Here is a 13975-nt window from a genome sequence, read left to right as displayed (position 1 = left end):
TTCCAGACCTCTCAATGACAGATTTTCTGATAGTCCTAGCCACTGAAAAATACATGGAAGGTTATATAATCATTCCACTGTAATTCTCAACAGTGCGATGGACTAAACAGAGACCCTAGGGGGAGGTTTATATTTGGCATTAACCACGTTTGTTACTTATAGTGTCATAAAGCAGAGCACAGAATTAAGAGATACACAACTCAAAATTTCTCAAGCATTTTATTTCATAACCCAGTGCATAAAACTTCAACATACAACAAAAAAAGCAAACAACAACAGGAAAAAAAGCACAAAACCCAGAAAACAAAAACCAAAACACCCCAAAACCAAAACCAGAAGTGAACTAAAGCAACATCTCATAATACATTTTTTTTCCCCCAGAAAGCTCAGAAGCAGTAAACATTCAGCCTACTTCCAAATGGGATTCAGAATAATCTTCATACTTGCAGCCTGCAGAATTATGAATCAAACAGATCAGGTTTTTATGCCTCCTTAGAAAAGGTTTAGTTGCTGTAAGCAGTGGGGCTTGTGGAATTCGGGGTTTTTAAATAAGTAGGTCACTTTGAACAGCACAGTCAGTCTTGGTCAGTTATCTTCAGTGAAGCGAATATGTTTACTTGTTTGTTGAGTCTTTTCAAGTCTCATTCTTTCAGCTTTAGCAATTAACTGCAAACAAAAAACATTGTAGAAAAGGTTAGAGGAAAATTACATTGTTATAGTTTTATCTTACAACCATGAATATGTTATTCCTGAATTTACCCAACTTCATCAGAAAAAGCTATTCTGTGAAGAGCTGAAATAACCCATACATCTGACAAAAAAAAAAAAAAAAAAGTTAAAGCAGCCCTTTCAGTATTGCCTTCAGAACTATCACAAATAGTAACGCATCTCTTCAATCTGCACAGTGCAGCATCTTTCATTCAATCCTTTCTTCCTCTTAATGTCGTTGAAGATAAAAAACTGATTTCAAGAGAATAAATTAATTTCAACGTCAAAAGTCCCAAAATGCAGTTTCACACAGTAAGTTAAAACTCTCCCCTTTTACAGCATTTATGGTGTTACTGATTTAAGAAAAACAAGGTCACACCATCAATAAGGAGCCTTAGGAATACTGTGTCATTTTCTACACTCAGCAAAGAAACAAATCCATGTAAATCCAGATGAAGACCATCCTTCAGGCTGGGAAAACAGCACAGCACATGTCACAACCCTGCTGAGAATTCATCTTGAGAAATAATGGTGCACTTTGGAAGAACACTGATGCTGGAATCCCTCACTCAAACCTGTCTGACCAGGGATGCATGTGTTTTTAGTTGTACTTTAGGGAGACTGCCGGAGTTACCAGGGTACCTGGCTAGCTGCTTTCAGTGCTGAGGTAAAATAAGTGCTCTTGTGGGATGTAACACGCCCATTTCCCAACTCTGTGTCCTCAGGCACAAAAAAAAAACCCTCTGAGAACATTAAAAGCATTATTGTTTTTAAAGCATCCATACTAAAACACTTTGTTTAACCACAGTATTGCAGCAAAGTCATCCTAATAAGCTTTGCTACTGCGATGCTCCATTAAGACTCCTCAAGCATAAGCAAGAGCTCATGAAGTAACTGTTATATGAATGAGAAAAAAAACCAAAACACAACACAGGCTGCCTCATCTGAATAAATGTGAGAAAGCAGGAAACTCCTGTGAATCTAGGCACATGCATAAGGCACCAGCATAAATTCACATTAACTTATCTGAGGGAGCCTACTAAAACATATTAGCTAGTGCTGAGGTAAAGGGACATCTGCTTACCAGGCAGTCCAGTAAAGTTGGCTAGATCTGAAAAGTTTTCACCTATAAATCAAATTATTTACTATTTATCCATGATAAATGCTAAGTCCTGCAAACACTGCATCTTGCACACAGCACAGGAGTGCAAGGTGTGTTGCTGCACTGACCCTGGTAGTCAGGAATGACACTCTACACATATGCTACATGAATGTGATTTGCTGTGCTGTAATAAATACAGTTACATTCCCACAATTTTACTGGTATGTCTCCCTGGGCCCCCAGCATTTAACTTGATTTGCAATCCTTAACACGTTCTTAACGGCATCAGACAGTAAGTTCTGGTAGAGGACTTTCTCATTCTCCAGAGGCAAAGCTGATATAAATATGTAAGTAGGAGCTACTTTTACTCTCTGGTATCTGAGAAATGGAATAAGAGTTAAACTCTAAATAGAAGTGAGGAGTAAACTGGCTCACTCATTTAACATATGCGATGCAGAATCAGAAACACTGGAAGGAAGGCTTTGGGATGTGAACTGGCCAGTTTGTATCAGTGTTTCTATACCTACACCTCAAAATTTGAAGAGGCCTTAAGGATGCCCATTTTGAGATCATCAGTTCAGTATCAGCACCTATTTCTAAGCACACCACTGTTCAGGTATCCAGACAGGTACCCAGCCCTTCCATAGATACCAACTTCAGAGAACCAGTGATAGGGGTTTATCTGTGCCTCTCTCCTCCCTCCTCCTACCCCCCCTTAGCACAGACTGAGAACTGGTCCATCTTGCAAGGACACAGTCCCAGAGCCCCAGGCATAATCAGAAGAGAATAGGGTGGGCTCTGCCCAGGCATTCCCACTATCCTCCTTTCCCATATATTCTGCAAATTATTCCGCCCTTCACAAACACCCAATTCTCACTTTGCCCACCAAATGCCTTTCACTTCTACCACCACTCCCACCCTCTTAAACTTCCTCCTTTCCTTCTGGTAAGAGGATATCCAAGGTGTAAACTGGGTTTAGCAGCACCTCCCTCAGCGGACAAACACCCAAGTAGAACGCTTACAGCCACTCAGGCCTTTGCTTTGTGCACAGGAGACTTCCGTCTGGAGAGTTTAATACTACAGGCAGATAAACTGCTTGAGCTCTGCATAAAACTGGCACTACCCTGAAGGAAATGCTCTGGCAAGAAGGTTTTTTATCCCTATCACTGAATCAATACAATTGTTTTATCCCACGGTTGAATAACAGAGTAAAGAGAACATGCATTCGGAAGGGACAAGAGAAAGCACAGAGATGATGACAAGTGACAAAGGCCTGGGAGAAAAGCCAGACACTGAACACCTTTTTAACTGCAGAGAATAGCTAGGCACTAGTCAGAAGTTCTGGGGAACCCTGGAATGTCTGATCTCTTTTGGACATTTAGTTTATCACAAGAACTATGCCAGAGAAAGTAAAATCTATACACCTCACCACCATAATAAAAAGTGGTAACACCAGAAACCCTCTGTTGAAATGATCAGTAACCCTGTCATGATAGTTTATGATATATCTTTTAGGCCCAAATTTAACCACACTAACTGAATTAAAGTATAAAGTGCAGCCTTTATTGTAAGTATAAATCAGACAATAGGCAAATGCTCATCTTCAAAGAGAGATCTTGTAAGGGATTTTAAAACAGAATCTTTGAAAGAAAGATCCACTAATGGCATACACAGACGTATGTGTTTACGAATCATTACTTTCTTCCTTCATTTTACTGTGACTTTCAAAATACATCAACTTGTGATCACTTTGTGAAGAATTTTCAAATAAAAGATTGAAATCAAATAAACGATTAAAAGATAATAAAATTAGGGAACAGAAAGAAACACTTTTTCCTATTCTCTCCCTGTATTTCCGGCATACAGATTGCCAAAAAGTAAGTAAAGCATTAAGACTATAGCAAGCCATTCTTTTCTGGATGTTTTACCTAACAGTGTTAGCATTTAAACAGTATTCACTAAGCTTTGAAGTTAACACCTCCCAGCCTTGCAAGGTGATGGGTAAGGGGGAGGAGGAGGAGTTTGAACCCTCACTACTATGGTTAAGCAGAGCTCAAACAGTTGATATTTGCAAGCCTCAACGAGGTATATTACTGGCAAATTTACACCAGTTTGGTCAACAAATACCAAATCTTCAGAAGATGAAGAACAGAAACTTGAGAGCAGGGCACCTACAATCCAAATTGCACTTTTGTTCAAAGAAGTAAAAGTACATTAAAAAGAGAAAATAATTATAACTATAAAATAATTATAAAAAAAAGTCACAAAAAAGCTGGCACACTCAGTAAAAGGCTCTGAAGCTGCACATTTCACATCACTTACTGCTTTTATTAAAGAATGGCTAAAGTAAATGCCATTTTTATGTCTTTAAGAAAATTAAATTAGTCACACGGGGAAAATCTTTATTTACACCTTGAAAAGAACGAGACTCATTTATCTATGAGATCTCTGAAAGAATGTTTAAACCAAAAAGGTAATACATGCAAAATATGCCTTGTGCAAGACAAGGTTTTGACCTGTACAATTGCTGCTCTTTTAGGTCAATGTAGTATTTCTTCTCAATTATATATAGAGCAACAAGGGATTTTTAATTGTTTGCATCAATGGAGCACTTCGAAAACAAAAAGCCTCCAAAGCCAGAAGCCAATAATAAGGTCAGATGATTCTGAAGTTTTGCAAGCTCCAGCATAAAGACTACGCTCAAATCCAACTCAGAAGCCTTATCTGCAAGTTGTGTGAAGTAAACCTAGCAATAAAGTGTCTGCAAAATACTCTTTGGCTCCTCTCTGTCAGCTAAGGGATCTGTCTAGCTTAATCAAGAGTCCTTCATGCCTGAAAGGTTTTTCAGGGGCAGGAGTGGAGACAGCAGCCTGCAAGTTCATTGCGACTCTCCCTCCACACTGCAGCCTGACAGACACATCAAGGTCAGGCTGGATGGAAATGTCACTAGTTATGGTCTGGAAGCTGCTCAGCTATGGACGCTCACAGCAGCATTTGGATCTGCTGGATCTGCTGGTCCATTTGTATCTGCTGGACCAGAGCAGATACAGTGGGATATAGACTCCTCGACTGCAGTAGGAAAACACTACTGTTCAGAATGGCACAGAACAGTACACTAAAATATTTGTGTAAATTGTAAGAGATTAATTCCTAAGAAAACAATTTTCTTTATCACACCTGAGAGTTAAGACTATACCACGAGACCTTATTACACTAGAGCAAATCAGGACTAATTAACTTTGTTAAAAGCACACCAGACACGATTTTAGAGGAAATCAATCTTACAAATTAACTTCATGCCTTTAGTCACAGACTGAACTTGCTCTGGTCGTCTCTATAAAGACAAGCCATGCATTTGGCAGCTGGACCAGGACAGCCACATATTCTCTACTCTGTTAAAATCCTGCAGCAAAATCAGTAGGAAGTCATTTAACTGAATTAAAGACAGCACCAAAGCTTTAAGTACCAAGAAATGCTTATCTACACAGAAACTGTCACATTTTCAACCATGGCTGTACAAGAAAAATAAACTGTCTTGCAGATTACCTTCTCAGTACCCCGCTTCTTTTCTCGAGGCTGGTTAAGTTTAGCTTGTCTGTCCACTAGAATCTTCTGCCAGTAACGTTGTTCGTGATCACCTTGAAAAACAAATTAACATTACATGACATGAACAAAAGTATTCAGTACCAATGGATGCAGTATTTTCAGCTGTGATGAGAATGAATGTTTCCTAAAGTAAATAAATACATATTAAAATACCTGTTAGGGAAACTCGACAAGTATCTCCCCATCAGTCTTAAATTTCAGAATCAGAAGTCACACAGCATCGCAACATCCAACCGCCACACACCAATGTGAACAGAATCAAAATTTTGTTCAAAAGAGCCAAGTTTTCCTACACAAGTAGTTTTACAAACTGAAGAAAACCAACTCAGGGAATATGCTACCACCACTCTCTACATGTGGTTAGCAGAAGGAGCTCAGTTTTGTCTGAAGTCTCACCACAGCACTAAGAGGCCCTTTGATTTACTGATGTACTCAATCTCTAATGAATTCTGAACATCTATCAAACAGAAAAAAAAAATTACTGCAAGAACGCCTGAGATAATTTTGTTTCATCAAAACCACTGTTAGAAGCAAGCTCTGGGGACTTCATGGGCAATTAGAAATTTTTGAACATGGGGGGGCAATAATTATGCAGCTTTTCTCAGCAGCTGTGTTGCAGTAAGAAGTGGTCTGTGACTGTTTCCTATGGTTTCTGCTGTAGGACAATTCTGTGATGTTGTATGGTTTTGTGGGAAATCTTCAGTTGCAGGGAATTTCCCAAGTGATCTTTGAAAAGATTCACACAAAAGTGATAAAATTAACAATTCTGAGAACAAACTTAGCACACATTTTAACAGCATTATGTATATATTCAATCACAATAACATCTACATGTCACCATAGCTGCTTCTTACTATCTTGTCAGGTGAAAAACTGATGTTTACTCAAGTCCTAAAAGGTGAAATATTACTAGGAAAGCTTTAGTCCCTGCAGCAGGGAGCATTTAAGACTCTTTCCTTACTCTCACCTCATGCCACCAAGAAAAGCTGAAATGCTTGCTGTGAGTCCTTTCCGCATTCCTCAGAAGCCTTTCCATTCTCATTTCAATGAACCATTTGAAAAAAAAAACAAAACAAAACCCCCTAAAACTATGAATGGAAGGTTCCTATAACGTAGTGCTTACGCCTAATCTACTGCAATACTCTTTCACATAAGGTTACAAAACCGGAGGCAAATACACAGAGCACGCCACTGGAAAATAATGTATTTCAAGTTGTTCCTGGATCTCTGGAGCACAGAATAATGGATACAAATGTTTCTCAAAATGACATTAGCAACATTCAGTGAGTCTTCAGCTTTAATTAACTTTGATATTCTCATGAAGGTTAATGCTTCCATTAAGCTCTTCCTTCTGCAGTACTTAACTGACAATTACAGGGATTTATATCACTGAATGGGTGGAATTTGGACCCTATGTGAGGATCTGTGCAAGAGTGGGGTAAAATATTTAAATACACAGACGAGAAAATTTCATCTGGACTGCTTTACCTGTTGGGGTTTTCTTGTTGTGGTTTTTTTTTTTTTTTTAGGCTTTTTAGTGCATATCTAGAATGCAAAAATTATCTGAATACAGTAACAAAGTTTGAAACGTCTCCCTCCTTCCTCCTTACTCTACTCCTCACTTCCAGAAAGAGATTTATCTACCCTAGGAAGACTAGTCCTACAGCAATTTCAGGAAAAAACCCCAATATGCACTCAGCTGAAGTTCCAAAGGAAGTCGGTAACCTTTTCTTTTTTTGTAAATACAATTTAAAAAAGGCATTCCTCTGACTAAAGTTACTGAAATTCCTGAGGGGGGAAAACAAAAAAGAAAGAAAGACAGATTAATTCGAAGGCAAGTGCTAAAACCACTCTAAGTGTATCCATACTCCTAAATCCTTGTCCTGTTATTTCACCTAGAAGTTCAGTATGTTCAAGAAAATCTTCATGTAAAGTTCTTCAGCAATGTCAGAATGTTATATTCATAAAGCTGAAATAGGAATTAAGTTTGATAGTACACTGCCACTAAAAGTGATGTAAATAAATCAATAGCAAAAGAACAGAACTAAGTGCTAAAGGCAAGAAAAACATTCTTATTTTGCTCTGGATGGTGGCATAAAACCCTTTTAACCAATTTCACTATAACTGCAAAATGGGAAGACTCACAGGAAAAAAATGCCCTTTGCTCTGACCGAGTTATCTCAGTATATCCACAGAACTACCACGGAATACTTTTTATCATACTTAAGCTGCCTCCTGGAGTACCACTAAACAAAAATCCAAAACAAAAAACAAAAACAAAAAAACAATCCAAAACCAAAACCAACCAAAAATACCAAACCGAGAAAAGTCTTACCAGTGAGAACTTCAAATTTCCAGTTGTTTTTGATCTGTATTTCTTTGTATGACTTCATGATAACCTGTGCATCCGCAGGAGTTTTAAAACGGACGTGACATTCTGTGTCTCCCTCCAGCATGTCAACATAAGCAACATCAGCCAGTGCTGCCAAAGCATCCTATCCACGCACAGGAGAGAACAGGCTTCATAACACCAATCTAAAAAGAGTGACTCTTTGGGTATTCAATCTGTAGGTCAGTGACATTTTCAGAAAGATGATGAAGTAAAAGGCAGTAACTGAACTTTTCCATTTAGTCAATGAACCTCTTATCAAATAGTTTTGATTTAATGTATTTTCCTAAGAAGGTTATTACTTGTGATTTATGAGCCTAAACATCCATTTATCTCTCATCCTGCCCTTCAACAGCAACTTAAAACAGGAATTTCTGAAGATGTTTTTTGGTGGTTTTTTTTTTTTGGCTTTTTTGTTTTGTTTTGATCTGATTTTTTTTTTGCATGGGTAATCTTATTGAAGGAGCACCAGTAATTATCCATTTATTTCAATACTTTATGGATTTTTTTTTAAGAGAAAAATTATTTGTGTACCATGTTATGGTACACAATATCTGCCTTCATTGTAAGCATGAACTATAAGAAAAGCAAGCTCATTCATTGCAGATGATTTGAGAACTGAATAGTAGTAAACCAGCCCTCGCTATCTTTATGAACTGACCTCTGGCTGAAAGCTGAAGGAAGAAGAATCACACATGTTTTTTCAGATAAAGTACTTCACTCGGAATACCTGCTGTTAGGAAAATTAAGCACCACTACACATACCATGTCAATTTTGTTCACAGGAGGCAGCTCAAGTAAGATGCTTCAATTCATGAATTAGACACAGCTTTTAACCCTCCACTACCAAGGGCAGCCTTGAAACAAAACAAAATTCAGTGCCATTTGGAGAGGCAACCAAAGACACTTCCCACTTTAAATTCAAGTATCCCAAAGTCATGCTTTAATGGAAAACTACAAAGACCCGAACAGCTTGCTGGAGTTGCCAAATGCATGAGGCAGAGACACACCTTAATAGCAAGATATGGAAGTAGTGAATTAAAAAATTAAAACATCAAAATAACACTAGAACTACTCTGCAAAGACCATTCATGTGCATGGAAGCAATGAAGCCTGTCTACCACAGTAAGAAACAGATCAATTCTTCAAGTTTAGTAAGGAAAACCCCCTGGATTCATTGCTTTGTGTCAGTGTTTGCTGGAGCTCAAAGAGTCCACAAAGACAGGCAAAGCAAGTTTTTGTCAAAGTTATGTCTTGCATAAAAGCAACTAGTATGGAAAGAGAAATGCAGTCAGCATTGAATACAGTCTGCAGCTCTTCCACTGCTGACCCAAAAAAAGAGCTGGTGGACCCTAAATATTACTTCTTCCCCCTACAGTTGTATCCTGCAATTATGTGTCTCTCCAAAACCCCAGTCTTATTTAGGTTGTGAAAACTGTGGGAAATATTTTGCCTATCTACTTAATATGGAAACCAAAGACATGACTAATAACAGCAAGGGCCATCCCAATCTGAATTCCCCACCCCTTGCCTTTGCTTTCATAAATAATTACTTTTCCTTGAAACACTTGCCTAATATTAAACCAAAGGAGTAATTGGAAATACCAAATCAGGTTTGTTTTCAGTTATTGTGGAGGAGTAAGCTTACCTCCTGACCACAGTATGTTAAGCTGGGACACCAACTTCACACAGTAAGGTGTATATCTTATGTCAAAGGGGCCCTCAAACCTTACAGTGACAACTACTATTCTTTCAGTGTCTCCAGCACTCAGACAGCTGCCTACAAATATCCCTGGGCAGACAAGACTGATGACATTGAACCCTTGTCATCAGTTTGCTTTCATGGTAATTTCTCTCATGTTGCTTAGGTTTATGCACACACTAAACTTTACTTGCAAGCAGCCAGTGACTTCAGGTTGACTACTCAGTCATAAATACAGGTAGTTTGATAAGACACATCATGGCGGGGGGGGGGGGGGGGGGGGGAAGGAATATAGAAATGGGTGAATGAATTACTGGCTTAGATCTACTACTGTCACTCTCACTCAATTTGTTACTAAGAAAGACAAAAGTTTTCTCACACAGAGACTATTTTCTTGCCCCCAAATTCCTGTTAATGGTAAAAACGCTGATCTATTGTTACTAATTTATTGACCTGAATTGTGCCAGAATGACTGGCACAATGACCAATATAGAACACTGGGCCCACTTTGTCTTCAGCTCCAATTTTTAAACACTGAAGAATTACTCATCCTCTAGAGCATTATGTCTTCCTAGTATTTTAATTTTAAACTTGACATTGCTTGAAGCAGGCTAATTTGCTTTGAAACATCCTCTCTACCCCTTTTTACCTTTGTAAAATCTGCCATTAACAGGTACTAGAGAAGAATCTGAACACAGCTTCTGGCCAAACAAATAGGAAACAAAAACCAAAACAGTCAGACTTGTTTAAATAGTATTCCATATTCAAGTATTTGGGGGGCACTGTAAAAGGAAAGGCTAACAGCTACCCTGAGGTTACAAAGGCATTACCTTGATCTGCTTCCTGCCTGGCAGGGGCTCAGTGCTAATGATCTTCACAATTACTCCACTCAGGAACTGAGGTCCCATTGTGCTGGCCTTGGCAGAAGGGGCAGAGTCTTCACTGGCAGCTGCTCCATTTAAAAAGGGGGGGGGGGGAGGGGGAAAAAAAAAAAGGCATTTTTTTCATGTATTAGTTTGACAAGATGATATGAAAGCACGTAAGCAAAGTGGTAGACACAAGTTTCATAACTGCAGATTAACTGCTGGCTGTTTTTTTCTTCGTCTAGGATCAAGACTGTTCACAAGTTAAAGTCAATGCGAAAAGAGGGGGGAGAGAGAGAAGGAAAAAATAGCTCCAAAAAAAGAGGTTTAGAGATTTTTTTTCAGCCTACAGGGTTATCTTATAAGAATATTTTACATTTTATTGATTACAGTTACTAGTTGAACGCTGAGTTCTGGAATGATTAAAAATAAGCACACTGGCATTGGAATGTTAAAGTACAGACGATCCAGAGCAAAAAAAGAACAAGTCTCACTTGCCGAAAAATGCAGAAATCTAACTACAAGAACATAATTACAAAGCTACTTTCAAACATAATGCTGATAAAACCCAACTGCAAGCCATTTTCGAATACCTTACTTAAATTGTTGTCTAAATTTCTGTATAGTCAAGCCTAAGTTACATCACCATACATAAAAAGATCCATAAGCTTAAGAAGTGCTACTGGAATATGCTGAAATTACTTGTTTAGTCTTTCTTTACACTATTCCTTAGTTCCAAATCTATGTATAAAAAGGGGGGGGGGGGGCTGTTAATTATATCTGACATTCAGAGAAAGCACCAGTATTATAGAAAATACAATCATATTGCAGTGCTTCTAGGTGACCTATGTCTTAAATCTCTTCTGTTTGTGTACTAGAATGATGACAAAAAACATAGCAAACAGGATTACATTTGCCATTTTCAGACTGGGGCTTTTTCTGGGCACAAGATTCTGTTTCCATCTCTCCCACAGGCTCAGGTTTGATTTGAGACATCGTTTTCTTTAATGAGGCCATGCTGGCTTTTTGAAGGGCCAAATATTCTTGCTTCAAATCCATCCATTCTGTCCTGTAAGTGGTAATAGAGGCATAGGATGTCAGTTGTAAAGAAGAAAACATTAAAACCTCGATGATAGTCTAAGACAACAGAGTTTATACACAGCTTAAGCTAAACTTGGTGAGCGGTGCAGGTCCTTCTTACCATCAGAGGCTTCCCTGTGCTTAGGTCAAATTAAACCTCATCACTATCTGCCTTATTATTTTGCTTTAGCTTTTACTATTCCAGGCAAGCTCTAACAAGATCAACCTGTCATTCAGAGACTCCCAAATTTGGTTTACATATTCAGAAAGCATACACAACAGTTTGGTAAAGTGTTTTCTACTGGTACTAGGCATTAAATTCAGAGTTAATTCAGAGACTGTGAACTCTGAATTCACTGAATTAGTTCAGTGAACCCATTACTGTGTTACTATATTAAGAATAAGTCCTTTATTTTCTATAAAAATCACTGATGGAAAACCAACAACTGTTCAAACTAAAAATAAAAAAAATAATAATAAAAAAGACAACCCCCCCCAATAAAAAAAAACAACAAAAAAAAAACCACTAAAACCTACTGAGATAAGAACATTCCTTACCATTCAAATGTATTTTGGTTAAAAAATACCACCACATGGAAGCAATTTATACATTTACATACATTTAGCATGGAGATGTTTCTGCAAACAGCTAGAGCTTTGCTCCCCAGAAACACAATGCCTGCAGTGCCACTGTGAGAACGACTCATTGTTACCTTAATCTGTGCTATCAAACAAGCTGATAGAGGATTTTTAAAGAGGAGAATATCTTGTGGTAATGGTTTTAGCTCTTAACATTGACAACTGTATACTTCAAAAAAAGCATCCAGACTCACCCAGGATCATACATTCTCAATAGAGCAAAGACATTAAAATAACAAAAGACCCACGTAAGGATTCTTGGAGATAAAAAGGCAACACCATTCCCTAGTAAGGTATGGTATAAATACAAGCTCAAGGAGGTACTTGCTGTAGACTTGAAGATAGAGAAGACCACCGGAATGTCAGGCAAGTATGAGCTATGCCTGTGCTCTTTTTAAACTTTTTTTCCTCTTTTTAACCTCTGCTATAGTTAACTAAACTGAAAACTTTCTTTGACAGTAGCCTCAGTATTTCAGCGGAAGAGGACCAGCATCGTTGATAATTATATGCTTTTTGGTTTTGGTGTGTTTTTTTTTTTTTTGTGGACCCCTTTTACTTTAACATGGAGGTGCTTTCTGTGACTTGAAAAAAAGTAAGTGCTTCCATGTTTTAGTAGAGGTGAATCCTGATCGCAATCCTGAACCACCATCGAGGATAATGTCTTCACTTAAACTGCAAGATTCTAACCAGGAAAAGGAAGAATTTTGGCCCAAGAACTAAAAGATTAAATCTTAAGTGCTCCAGGGCTCTGTATGTTCCAGATTTTTTTGATTAATTTTAAAGGACTCCCTTCGCTTTAACATGGAGGTACCTGCTGCCTAAAAAAGTAAGTGCTTCCATGTTTCAGTGGCGGTGGATCCTAATGTTCTTGAAATGAGATACAGCTTTAAGTGTACTTGCCACAATGAACATGTACGTTCTACTGCATCATAACTTTTATTTCTAAGTTGCTATTTAGTCTTTTCCCTGAAGGACCCCCATTACTTAAATGTGGATGTACTTGCTTTGCTCCTGAGTAGTAAGTGCTTCCATGTTTTAGTGATGGTGAATCCTTTGTTTTCTCAGCTGAAAACACTTCCCTCTTCCTAGAGAATGTATCTAAACAGATATTGAAACAAGCTGTATTTGCACTGTACATATGGTTGTTCTGTTAAGCACTAAGGCATAAAAAACGCAAAAAGCATGATTTTGCATCGATATATAGCACAAGATTGCAAGGACCCCCTCGACTTTAACATGGAGGTACTTGCTGGATGCCTAAAAAGTAAGTGCTTCCATGTTTTAGTTGTGGTGACTCCAAAGAGCCCAAGAGTTAAAAGCATGAGGAACGGCATGACTTGATTCATGTAAACTTAATTTTTTTTTTTCCATCTACAGTCTAATACTGTTGCTAATATGCAACTCTGTTGTGTAAAAATTGGAATTGCACTTTAGCAATGGTGATGGACTGTCAAGACATGCAAAGGATTTAAGTCTGAAATGTTGTGAAATCACACTGTATATTTGCCTGTTAAATTAATAAAAATTCAATAATAAAGCAGTCAATAATTTTCTGTAGTTGACAATTCATACATACAACAAACCTGCATGTTCCAGGTAAACACTTGCAATGAAAGCTCACTATTCCAAATGCCTGAGAAAGGGGGCAGTTACAAAGTGTATGTAAGCAAACACTATGACTTCCATCACATTTGTGAACAAACAAGATGTCCTCACCCAGCAAGGTCGGTGGTGGTGGTGTTCTTCCCCTTCAGGTCAGAAACCAGCCCACCACTAAAGCCAATTGCCATTACCAGTTAAGTTCAGTAAAACCATGGAAAATGGAACAATAAAGGCTTCCTGTCCACCATGTATTGTAAGCTAGTCACTTTGTACTGTTTGGAACC

The 13975-nt window shown here is 38.1% G+C and overlaps 1 protein-coding gene across 6 annotated transcripts in view; it reads right to left on the bottom strand.

The window, feature by feature from the left end:
• Window positions 1-390: 390 nt before the first annotated feature.
• The window catches only part of LARP7 (La ribonucleoprotein 7, transcriptional regulator), a 28209-nt gene continuing 14624 nt past the window's right edge, over window positions 391-13975 (bottom strand). For 5 of the 6 annotated variants that reach the window (XM_057428353.1, XM_057428351.1, XM_057428354.1 and 2 more), the window contains 5 exons: window positions 11282-11439; window positions 10338-10456; window positions 7752-7911; window positions 5357-5448; window positions 391-666 (listed from right to left, as the gene is read on the bottom strand). In XM_057428353.1, coding sequence (XP_057284336.1) covers window positions 586-666; window positions 5357-5448; window positions 7752-7911; window positions 10338-10456; window positions 11282-11439 — 610 coding nt within the window. In that variant the 3' untranslated portion in view covers window positions 391-585. The remainder of the gene's footprint in view (window positions 667-5356; window positions 5449-7751; window positions 7912-10337; window positions 10457-11281; window positions 11440-13975) is intronic. The other variant, XR_008974777.1, reaches the window with a different exon arrangement.

The sequence above is a fragment of the Pezoporus wallicus genome, unplaced genomic scaffold (assembly GCF_028554395.1).
Source record: "Pezoporus wallicus isolate ANWC-B61680 ecotype Strahan unplaced genomic scaffold, APGP_CSIRO_Pwel_v1 contig_6312, whole genome shotgun sequence".
Taxonomy (NCBI): Eukaryota; Metazoa; Chordata; class Aves; order Psittaciformes; family Psittacidae; genus Pezoporus; species Pezoporus wallicus.
Note: the sequence above shows the minus strand (reverse complement) of the source record. Positions and strands in the feature narration are given on the sequence as shown.